This window comes from Sebastes umbrosus, chromosome 16, assembly GCF_015220745.1.
Source record: "Sebastes umbrosus isolate fSebUmb1 chromosome 16, fSebUmb1.pri, whole genome shotgun sequence".
Lineage (NCBI taxonomy): Eukaryota > Metazoa > Chordata > Actinopteri > Perciformes > Sebastidae > Sebastes > Sebastes umbrosus.
In genome coordinates this window covers 7,120,255-7,132,335 of record NC_051284.1, presented here as the reverse complement: position 1 = coordinate 7,132,335, position 12,081 = coordinate 7,120,255, and the positions used below count along the sequence as shown (strand labels likewise).

The window sequence follows — 12,081 nt, the reverse complement described above, 5'->3', positions numbered from 1 at the left end:
TTTATTGCGATTAATTGTATGATTGTCCATAGTTAATCGTGATTAATCGCAAATTATAACATTTTATCTGTTCAAAATGTACCTTAAAGGGAGATTTGTCAAGTATTTAAAACACACTGACAGCTGTTGTTGCCTGTTGGGCTTGAGTCTGCCATGTTATGATTTGAGCATATTTTTATCTAAATGCAGTACCTGTGAAGGTTTCTGGACAATATTTGTCATTGTTTTGTGTTCTTAATTGATTTCCAATGATAAATATAAACATACATTAGCATAAAGCAAGCATATTTGAGTATTAAATAGTTGACAAAATCTCCCTTTAAGGTACATTTTGAACAGAAATAATGTGCGATTAATTTACGATTAATCGCGATTAAATATTTGAATCAATTGACAGCCCAAAAAAATATCTATACAACATACAAACTAGCAATGTGTGTATTCCATAAAAAGGAATGAATTTTACTCCTGTGTTTTGTCAAACAATTTCCGAATCTGTTGGTAATTTCCTCCTCTAAATAAACTCCGGCAACTAAGCCCTTTTCGTTCTATTTTCAGTTGTGGGACAGGCCTTAGTTTTCAAAGGTTTAAACAGCAGATGATGGATGGTTTCATTGGCGACTAGAGGGATTGTGAGGGTTTTAGCCTCAGCGTTGTGAACTGTGAGGGAAAGCATGCTGCGCGGCTGCCAGTGAAGAAACTTCAGAGCATAATGGATGACAGCCACCCCTGGCGAAACAACACAAGTGAGCTTAAGAGAGACAAAGGGGAGATCACTGCGAGCTCCAAATGCAGATCCAAACAGTTGCTGGTGGGCATAAAAATGTTACGATTTAGAGCAAGGATGTCCAAAGTGAGGTCAGGGTCCATGAGGAGAATTACCGGATCCCCAGTTTCGTGAATTTTAGAATCTCAAGGTTCTCCCATTAAAGTCCAACTGAAATTAAATAGCTTTATTTGCTATGCTGCATGCATATATGCTCTGTAAATCACTTGTTCTGTGTTTTCTTTTGAGAAAAAACATCTGAAACCAAAAGGGAGAAATTTATATTTTTTGGTTTCATAATGGCGCCCCCTAGTTTTGCATTAATTTGACGGAATACCCATATCCATAGCCGTCTTCGTATGGAGACCTTATTTCAATACAGCTAATCAAATCTTGGATGAAGCAGAAAGGTCAGCGTTCCATCATAGGCACATTAGGTCACACTGAACCAGACAGCAGCCTGCTACGCAACACAAGAGCCACAGACTCTGAACAACAACCCATGCGGAGACTGTGGATGAGCTAATGTAGCTACATTAGCTCTCCTGCTAATGTCTCCTTGTTATTTAACTCACAAACAGCGCCGCCGCTAGACACACGTGCATCACGCGCTGTGTGTAGGGCACCAAGTGCCTGAGGCGGCACAAACAGACGGCCATAACACTGCCGTTTGCCACTGAGGTGTTGCGGACCTCGTGGCAAAGACAGCTCAACTCTGGAGCGATGTTTATCCCAGTAAGCTAGCATGACATATTTGGTATCAACAGATTCATATGATACTGTATGTCCACTTTCTTAAAAACTGAAACCTGCAACCGCCTTCAAAAGACAGTAATGTTAATGCGAGTCAGATGATCCATCATTGTTTTCAGAGGGTTAAAAGTAGGCCAAGTAAACCAAGAACTGAGGAGGAGAATCATTCCTATTTTAAGGTCATAGTGATCAATAAGACAGGCAGAGTCTAATTAAAATATAACCCATGGTTCTATTTTTCACTTTTAAGATCTATTTTCACCTTTGATGAGTTAAATCATGTTAGAAATATTCCTACCAGTAGGTTACAGGTTAAAAGATCCATTCATTTAAAAAGATATATATCAGTTTACCTTGTTTTGTTTTTTTCAATGCGTTACTCTTACTGGTGCATTCTGGTCAGATTTAAGACTTTTTTTTGTCTTATAATCAATATCAATATGGTAGCTATATTATAAGCAGGTTAAAGCAGCAGTAGGTGAGATTGGAGCAAATATGATTAAAAAAAGTTATTTTCATAAAACAGTCGCTATATCCTGACAGTAGTGCATGAGGCAGGTCATTTGAAAAAAAATCATGTGTCTCTGATTCCTCCGGTGCTTCTTATGGCATCCGCAAGATTTCACAGACCGGAGGAAAACAACCAATCAGAGCCGAGCTGGAGTCTGCCGTCCAGCTGCCGTCTCTGAGCAGCTGTCAATAACTCGTGAACTCCGATCAAACGGTCAAACTAGGCAACGCTGATCAATATTCGTTTACTGTACTGCCCATTTCTTGCCTCAAATGTATTCAGAATCATCTTGTAGTGTACTGTTTAGCTGTAAAATGAGAAAGTTTGTGACCCGGCAGCCATGTTGAGAAGAAGTCTAGTTTTCTCTCAGAACACTTGAATTACAATATGCTGAAAGGTTATTATGGAAATTTTGCCCAATGATGCCAAAAAATATTTTGCCTACTGCAGGTTTAAGTTTTGGACTATTCAAACAAAACAAGAAAATTTAATTTAAAAGATATATATCAGCTTACTTTTTTTTCAATATGTTACTGTTACTTGTGCATTCTGGTCGGATTCAAGTCCAAGCAGGTTAAGAGGCTATGTCAATCCTGTATGTACAAAAATAACAGGTCAGGAACCTCCCGGCAGGCACAAAAAAAAGCGGCGGAGGGGCACCAGCTAAACTCTTGCCTAGGGCACCAAATTGGTCAGGGCCAGCTCTGCTTAGAAACATGAACACACATCTTGTCTGCACCTCAGCTTGTTGAATGAGCCACCACACAAACATTCACTGGGAAAAGTGCACATTTTAACAGCATATAGATGTCACTGTCCAGTTAGATGCCCATGACATGTAGTTTGTTTCCCACTGGAACAGCCTGCCAGCTGCTGTCAATCAAACACAGACAGGGACATCTTAATCTTAATAATTAAAAAACTATTGACAATATATTTAAAAAAATGGATGACTAAATGTGATTTCAGTTGGTCTGAAAGTTGAAACTTACACATTGTTAAAGAATGTTGAGTTTCACTATAAATGTCCCTTCCAATGTTATCTAGTCATGGTGTGGAGAGGGCTATAACTCAGTTCAATTCATAACAACTTTAATCTTCCTACATTGGCATCATTTTGAGATAACAAATACGTAAGAGAAGTAAAGAGAAATATGTTTGAGTTGAGTTAAGTTGAATTATTACAGCCTGTACAGCTATTTCAAAGCAGATCCATAAATTTAATCTGTATTATAATCCATTCCTTATGTTTATCTTGCTTTCATGGCATCCTGTAAATTGTAGGTTCTCATATGCTACTGAACATCTACAGTGTTTACTGCATGACTTACATTGGGGCATGCGTCTTCTCCTTGCTGTCCCACCAAGACGTAAAGCTGCTCGCCCTTCTTCAGCAGAAAGTCTCCGGTGATGTAGACACCATGTGACCTGCTCATTGCCAACACACTTCGGCCGCCAGCTGCACCGTAGGCCGTGATTCTAGGGGGGGGTTAACAGAAACAAGACGACATGCAAATCAAACAAGGAGGAGTTTTATGTGGAAAGGTGTGAATTGTAAGCTGTACAGCATGTGTTTATCAGAAATGACCTGAGGCTGATTAACAGTCCTCATCTATTCCACCTGCGATTTCATGAGTGCACAACATTAAATAACAATCAAAAATACATAGTTAATGTGGACAGATCTTGTACACACCATCACACGATACTGGCATACACAGCAAACTCTTTATGTGTCTGAAAATCAATTGGCTGCTTATAAATTTGAAAAGAACATGGTGAAGATTAATACAGGAATATGTGTTTTTTGTATATATATATATATATATATATGTATGTATTAAAGGTCCCATATTGTAAAAAGTGATATTTTCATGTCTTTTATATTATAAAGCAGGCTTAAGTGCTATATAAATACTGTTTAACTATCAAAACGCTCAATATACGGAGAAATACACACAGCCCGTATTTAGAAATTGTGCGTTTGCAACAAGCCGTTAGGATTTCTGTCCATTTGTGATGTCACAAATATACAATATTTGGATCATTACAGGGTTTTAAACATAAACATTCGAAATGTGTCCCAGTTTATATCCTGTTGCAGTGTATGAAAATAACATCAACTGACAGGAAGTAAACATGGACCAAACTGTTGCCTAGCAACGCAATTCCGTTGCAATTCCGTTGAAATGCACTAAAACGGAGCGTTTCAGACAGAGGGTGAATACAGGCATATTCAGGCAGACAGTATGAGGAAAATAAAGTTTTTTTTTAACATTACAGCATGTAAACATGTTCTAGTAGAAACACAAAATACAAGTATGAACCTGAAAATGAGCACGATATGGGACCTTTAATATTATTTTGCATATTAAATTAATTTGAAAACACTAAAACACACTTTAACTCTGCTGGGTGTTTTAAATAAAAACTATTTGACCTAGCATGGTAGACAGGCTACACAAAACAACACACAGACTACAGAGTGCATGAACACACAAACACACAGAGATAGATACAAACACACACACACCTTCACAGCAGAAGACACTACTTTCAAAAGCTCCAGTTTTCTTGCCAGGAAAATAAAACAACTTGATTGGTTTTTGGTAGCACTTCTACATTTCTCATCCCCGGTGGTCGTGCTTGGTGGGGAGAGAGAGGACGCTGCCCGGTGCTCAGTTGCTACCTCAGCTGTTTGCCTAATGACTTTTGGGAGAGGCAGAGCGCATATTCATCTCTGTGACCGTCTGTCAGCTTCATTTACAGACTCCGCCGGCTAAACCTGGCCGCATCAAGACCACAAATCTGGGGTTTTCTTCTGCGGAGACAGAAGGCGTTTTTTCTAAAACTCCGGGACATGTGTTAAGACGGAGCTGTCCACGCTGTTGTTAGCTGGGTATTTTAAGACCCGAGAGTTTTGGCTGAGCGTAGCGGTGTTTGTTTTTTTGTGTTGACGTAGGAGGCTTTCAAAAACATTTTTTATTTGAACCATCCAAGTCAAATCCAAGTTAAACGCCTCACATTGTCATGAATGCCCACAGGAGGCATATTGATCTCCGCACAAGGTAGTGGATATTACAGCATTAATCCTAGAGTGGTACGCAGCTTGAGGTCAAGGTGCTGAGGCTGATTGTTGAGGTGTTTCGAAGCCTTAAAAGAGCACCGCCATAGTCGTGGAAGTGGGTGGTTTTGGGATTTTGGAGCCTGGTGTGGAGTGAATCATGCTATTTAGCTGTCATTACTCCAGCCTCTGCTCCCTCCTGCAAGAATCTGATAGGAATTATTTCTCTGTTTGCTTGTAGAAGATTGATGTGCTGCTGATGCAGAGAGGAGTGGAGGTGGGTGGGAGGAAGAGTCTGCATTGTTGCAAAAAAATGTGAGTGCTGATGAGAGGTTAAATGTGTATTGTGTAGTGTTTGTGCTCATGAGGCTTAGTGTATGTACCTAAGGATTGGTCCTGTCAGGGGTTTTCAGGGATAACAGGCTTGAACACAAAACGCAGATAAGGATGAGGAGGAAGCAGGGAGAGGGCAATGATTTAATAACAGAAAAACTTACGCAGAATAAAAAAACGCAGCTGGTCCAGCAGACGGGTAACAAAAAGCCAATCCACAAAGTATAAAGTCACAAGTAGTTAACAAGAACCTCTCAACACGGAGAAAAACTTCTCACAAGGGGGAAAAAAACAGGAGAAACACAACTCACAAGGAGGGATGACAAACTGACAGAGAGACAAACAGACTGGGGAGTTGGGCTAATCAGGTGCAGGTGAAACCAATCAGTGCGGGGTGGACAATCATAAAGGCGGGAAAATACAAAGGCAGGAAGTAACACACAGTGTGACATGACACACACAGGGTGGGTATATCAAAAATAAAACAGGAAACACTAAACAAAAGGAAGTTTTAAGTGGCAGCCATGATAAGAGCTATGAGGAAAAGTGCTTCAATGCTTATCTCCTTTAGCATAGGATACACTGCACCATCCTTTACCAAAGGAAAGGAGATAATGCCACCCCACAATTCCTTGCGGCCGACATTTAAAGCAACGCACCATTCGGCCGTTCATGAAAACAAACGATATGCTTATCTTGCATAGATTTAACATTTATTTTCATCTAGCCATTCGGATTCAAGTAAAAAAAAAACAGTAAACAATAAACATATAGCAAACTGTCTATAAACAAATAATCAACATAAATAAATATTAGGTCTGGAAAGGAGTAGGGAGAAGTATACATTTAATGGTTCTTGCCCCTCTCCATAACTCAAATATGAACTCAATATTTATCATATAAACTTTTGAGGTAGCCTATAGGCTATTCCTTTTTTTTAAATTTCAATTCCAACCTTGGTAACGAAGTGATATTTTTCACTGGTTGTCCACGTTAGGTCAGATAATCCTTTATTATAAGTTGATGTGAAGTGTTCCAGCAGCGAAAGGACCTGTGGTATCTCTCTTTCACACACCGCGGGTGAAGCAGCCTGACACTGAAAGAGCGGTTTAATAACAAACGAGGACGAAGAAGCGCCTTTTGTAGTCCATCTTCAGAGCATTGTAGTTTCACCACGGCAGACCTGCCCTGCGTCACTAATATCTGCCGCGGTCGCATCATAATCACGCAGCCTAGTGTGACACTACGTCTCTTAACACTACGGTTGTCTTTTCCTAAGTGCTTAGGAATTTTCCTCATCTTTCCTTGACCTCATGACGTTTTCCATCGAGGTCAACGAAAAGTGGTTAGGAAACATTAGGATGGCATTTTTTTACTTTTCGACCGCAGCCACGCTCTGGATTTCATATTGAGCACCTTTATTAAAGATATAAAATTGTTACAGAGTCTTGGAGCCAGGACAGTTAACACTAAAGTTTGGCATAGAAAAATAAAAATTGGCAATGAAAACAAGTGTGCTGTGAGGCTTTCTACCTACCTGTAGGTGCCAGTTTCCGGGACCCGCCACATTTGAATGCCTTTGAAGGGCCCTCGGGTGCCGACTGTCACGTTGACGTTGCTGATCCTGTAGGAGTTGAGGCACTGAGTGGGAGTTGGCCCTTCAGGGCCTACAGCCCCACAGGTATGAAAAATCCATTTTTTGGCTGTGGCTGAAAAAAAAGAAAAAATGAATTCACTTCAGCACTTCATAGAGCACACAGCTGTAGAAGCACATATACTCTGCATTCAGTCACACATGCACATAAGCAGACTTAAAGATGACAGAGAGGCTGAAATTCAGCGCGCACCACAGACTCATTAGAGTTCTATTTGTCCCACATTTATTCCACTTCAACACTCCCCACCGCTCCACTTTCACATCAATAAAACTCATATGTAGAACAGTATTACATATTGGTAAGGCGAGCTCCGAACTGGAAGCTAATCATATGAGCTATCATATTCACAACCGCCGCAGGGGACGTAGTGACAGGATCACAGGTGACAAACATTTCTCCTCATTTTCCGTGTAATCCCACGCGTCGGTGCTAATTGGAGTTCTTTTCACTGTAATTAGCACGAGATTAGTCTTGTCAGATGGACGTGGAAGGACTTAACGCCGCAGTGCTAAATCCTGATTTAAGGCTTGTGAACACAGAGCAGCGGGGAAGACACCCGGCAGTGAAGAACCCCTCTCTCTCTCTCTCTCTCTCACTCTCTCTCTTCTTTCTCCGTCTGCCTGGCCGGCAAACGCTCCGAGACTACTTATCATTAATTTAAGAGCAGGGGCTGCAAATCTGACAAGTCAGAGTCACTCCTGCAACAGAACAACTCACATGATGGCTTTCAAAGCCTCTGAGCTGCTGCTTAATGTGACTGTAACAGTGTTTGTGATTAGATACGATACAGAACAGACTTTTTAATTTTGTTTTTTTGGAAGAACGGTTGCAGTCGTAAACTGATTGCGACAGGATACAGTGGGAAAAAGAAGAGATGATATGAGACTAGTCTCAGGAGTGCAACTTAAAGTTATGATGCTTTCACAACAACACCTTTCGCTGTTCAAGTCGCCTGCTGTGTGGTGCCTATTAGAGATGAAGCCCAGGAATTGAGAATCCAATATTTACAGGGCTCTCTCGCCAAAATCCACTCTCTCTGACTGGAGAAAATAACCGCAGGAAGCTGGTATTTTTAGCCTGTGTGTACCTATGAACAACAAAATGAGAACATTTTCTTATTAATTATGTACAGTTGAGTTATGGAGAGAAATTGGGCTTTCGTAATGAGTTTTGGGGATGTGGGTCATTCCTGTTGTGCAGCAACATTTCAGCCTCATGACTTTTGAAAAAAGAAAAAATATTTTTCATCTTTTTTGCATTATATAAGAATAATGACATATTTAACGCGGCAGTAGGCAGAATGTTTTTGGCATCATTGGGCAAAAATTCCATAATAACCTTTCAGCATATTGCAATGCAAGTGTTCTGAGAGAAAACAAGACTTCTGCTCCTCCTCACGCCTCTGTTTTCAGGCTTTAGAAAATCTAGCCCGTGACGGGAGACTTTGGCACACACAGGGTGGTCACACAGGTCATTTCAGAGAGAGAGAGAGCCTTCCTATTGGCTGCTCATTCAACAGAGGCAGATGTCAATCACTCATGAACTCTGATCAAACAGTCTAACTAGGCAGCGCTTTTCAGAAATCATATAGTGTACTGTTTAGCTGTAAAATGAGAAAGTTTGCTCTGGCTGGTGGGCGGCGCTTGGTATTTACTCAACTCATCTCAACATAGAAGCCGGGTCACAAACGTTCATTTTATATAGCCATAGCTCTGTGAGTAGTCCAGATTTAGCTGGCTAACCTTCTACACATAAACAGAACTTTTATAACTTTATCAAATATGTCTTAAAAATGGTTTGATCAGACCAACTTTCTTCACAATTTAGCTGAACAGGGTGGAACTTTAAGAGAGTGACAAACAGATTAACATCATGAAACATGGAAAAGAAGACATGAGTGAAAGTTTATGCTCACCCTACTGTACTCCTTTGAGTTCTCTCCAAAAAAAAAATACGGTATGTCACTTTCTGAAAATGGTCTCAATGGAATTGCAGTATTTTTTATTTTTTTTTAGAGAGCGAGGAATTACTAACAGGGTGGAAATTGACATCAGGGACACACAGTAAATGATTAAAATGGTAAAAAAAACAAAAACTATTGTTCTCCCTTATGTTTTTATATATACAGCTGTAAAACATTGTTTTTTTTTAAAATTTAATCATGATTAATCGCAAATTAATCACATTTATTATCAGTTGAAAATGTACCTTAAAAGGAGATTTGTCAGGTATTTAATACGCTTATTAACATGGGAGTGGGTAAATATGCTTGCTTTATGCAAATGTATGTATATATTTATTATTGGAAATCAATTAACACAAAACAATGACAAATATTGTCCAGAAACCTTCACAGCTACTGCATGTAGCATAACAAATATGCTCAAATCATAACATTTTAACCTCAAGCCCAACAGGCAACTACCATCTTGAGGTCAGAGATCAAGGGACCCCTTTGAAAATGGCCATGCCAGTTTTTCCTCGCCAGAATTTAGCGCAAGTTTGGAGTATTATTTCACCTCCTTCCCGACAAGCTGGTATGACATGGTTGGTACCAATGGATTAATTTCCTAGTTATTTTTCTCATGTTATTTTCACGTTAACTTTGACAGCCCTAATATATTTATAATCAGAGAGAGTTTAACATGGTCTATACATTAATTAAATATTATTTTACATCATTTATAATGTTATGGCTTATAGTTCTTGTAGAAGTTTATTACTTTGCACTGGGGACAAGGGAGCCTGTATCAAAAAAAGCTCAGTAAAGTTTAAAACAAAATTTCTTTAATGTGCATTATTCTTTGTTTATGTTATAAAGAAGACCTTAATCTATAATTTAAGCTATTTGCTATAAATATTTGACACATTTTAAAGAAAATATGAGGAATGCAGCATAACATAAATGATCCATGTAATTATTTTAAAGCCAGGAGAAAGCATTCATCTCGCGTGCCTGTTTCTGTTTGCCGCCAGTCCAAATGATGACTTGCATAACTGCTGAAACCTGGACGGACTGCAAATCGAGCATGCTATTTGTCAGGCTGATCCTCACGATTGGTTTGGTCCAAAGGCACTTGGTAAGTGATCCAACATCAGTGATTCATGCTGAGCTCCACTTCGTCTCCCCACAAACATCTCCTCTGAGTTTGGTAAAGAGTTCCCAGCAGAGACAATTTCAAGCAAGCTTTCAAAAACACTTTAAAACACCACTATGGTACAAGAACGATTTAGAGTTCAGCCTGGTCTTAGCAAATGCACTCCTACTGTAAAAAAAAAAAAAAAGAAACGTTCTGGCTCGCATCCAGTGGGAGTAAATTGATCCTTCAAGTCAGTATTCTCAACACCCAACAAGGTAAAAGAGTTAAGACTGTTGGGAGTAAATCCGCCACTGGAGCAGAAAAGCCTCCGAAGCCAAATGGTGCTTTAGATGTAAATCTTGCTGTACTTAATGAGTTACTCTGAGATGGCAATCAGTTAACCCTCTGAGACCCACAATAGACTTGTTTTTGTCTTTTTTTAGGGGGGTATCATCTGAAAGCTGAGAACCTGAAGAGCACTGTGTGTCAAGTTCTTCTAGTCATAAATCAGAAATAAACATGACTTAATTAATTTCTTAATTATTTTAAATAAATGTGAAAGTGTAGAAGGGTTTAGAACATTATGATTGAAGTATATGATGACCATTCCCATGCTTATTTACAGTATGTCTCAAGACTTGTTGCAGCAATTTTTTGGGTTGATACCATTTGTTTCACAGATTTGGTGCTAAATTTAACAATTTTTTCCATTCAAGAATTTAAAAAAATGATCAATAATCCCTCCAAAATACCACATTAAGACACTAAGACCTTGAGGAACATCATAGAAAATGCTATGCTGTAATTTGGTATCAAAAACTTTTGACATTTTTTTTTAGATTTGTCTCACTGGTGGTCTCACTACAATGAAATGGCTGCTATGTTGACTAACATCATCACACATGAATACAATTGGGCTCATAGGATCCACAAGAGTCTCAGCTTTACAATGATACCCAATTTATGTAATAAGACTGTTTAGGGATCCCAGTATGCAGAAACATTTAAATATACTATTGCCCCAAATTGCATGTGATGATCATAAAGTGGGCATGTCTGTAAAGGGGAGACCCGTGGGTACCCATAGAGCCCATTTTCATCCACAGATCTTGAGGTCAGAGGTCAAGGGACCCCTTTGAAAATGGCCATGCCAGTTTTTCCTCGCTAAAGTGTAGCCAAACTTCAAAGCGTTATTTAGCCTCTTTCCCGACAAGGTGGTATGACGTGGTTGGTACCAATGGATTCATTAGGTTTTTCTAGTTTTATATGATATGTAGCTCCACTCTAGCCCTTAAACTGAACCTGCTAGAGAACCTGCATGGGACAAGCTGAAGAGAAAGGAGTGAAGGTGAGATGTTGCATCATGATTTAGTTTTTTCTTATTTGGAGAGGTGAGGTCTTGGCCCTCTGACATGAATAAACCTTGTTATGTAAAGTGAGCTTGACTTTTTGACAACAGCGCCGCTGGTGTCGAAGATATAGCAGTCTTTCGTTTCGATTTCTCTCTCCCATTCCCCCAGGGTGCGGTTGGTTTCACACTTCAACCCAGCTGATCGATCTTGTTGGTGCATCAATATGAGTGAGTTCTTATGCACACATACACACACACACACAACCGCACGATCGCACAAACGCAACTGGCGTAATGAGCCATTCTGCGATAGGCACTTGGCAGAACAGACAAAGACAAGATGTGCTCTCACAGATGAAAATCTTCTCTAATAAGTGGTGTGCACAGTAGTCAGCCCCTCTAACCTACAACACACACTCGAATTATACACATATGCTCTTAGACGCACAAACATCCCTGGGGGGGGGGGGACTCTGACTCTGCCTGACTATTATAAGAATCTCCTTTACTGTGAACTTTGCCACCGGTGGTATGCCATCATCATAACAAACACTGGTCTCCATCA

The 12,081-nt window shown here is 39.7% G+C and overlaps 1 protein-coding gene across 3 annotated transcripts in view; it reads right to left on the bottom strand.

Moving 5' to 3' along the window:
• Window positions 1–12,081, bottom strand: part of alk (ALK receptor tyrosine kinase) — a 474,023-nt gene that overhangs the window by 48,489 nt on the left and 413,453 nt on the right. For all 3 annotated transcript variants that reach the window (XM_037746863.1, XM_037746865.1, XM_037746866.1), the window contains exons 12-13: window positions 6,965–7,130; window positions 3,362–3,509 (exon numbers count right to left, since the gene is read on the bottom strand). In XM_037746863.1, the coding sequence (XP_037602791.1) occupies window positions 3,362–3,509; window positions 6,965–7,130 (314 nt within the window). The remainder of the gene's footprint in view (window positions 1–3,361; window positions 3,510–6,964; window positions 7,131–12,081) is intronic.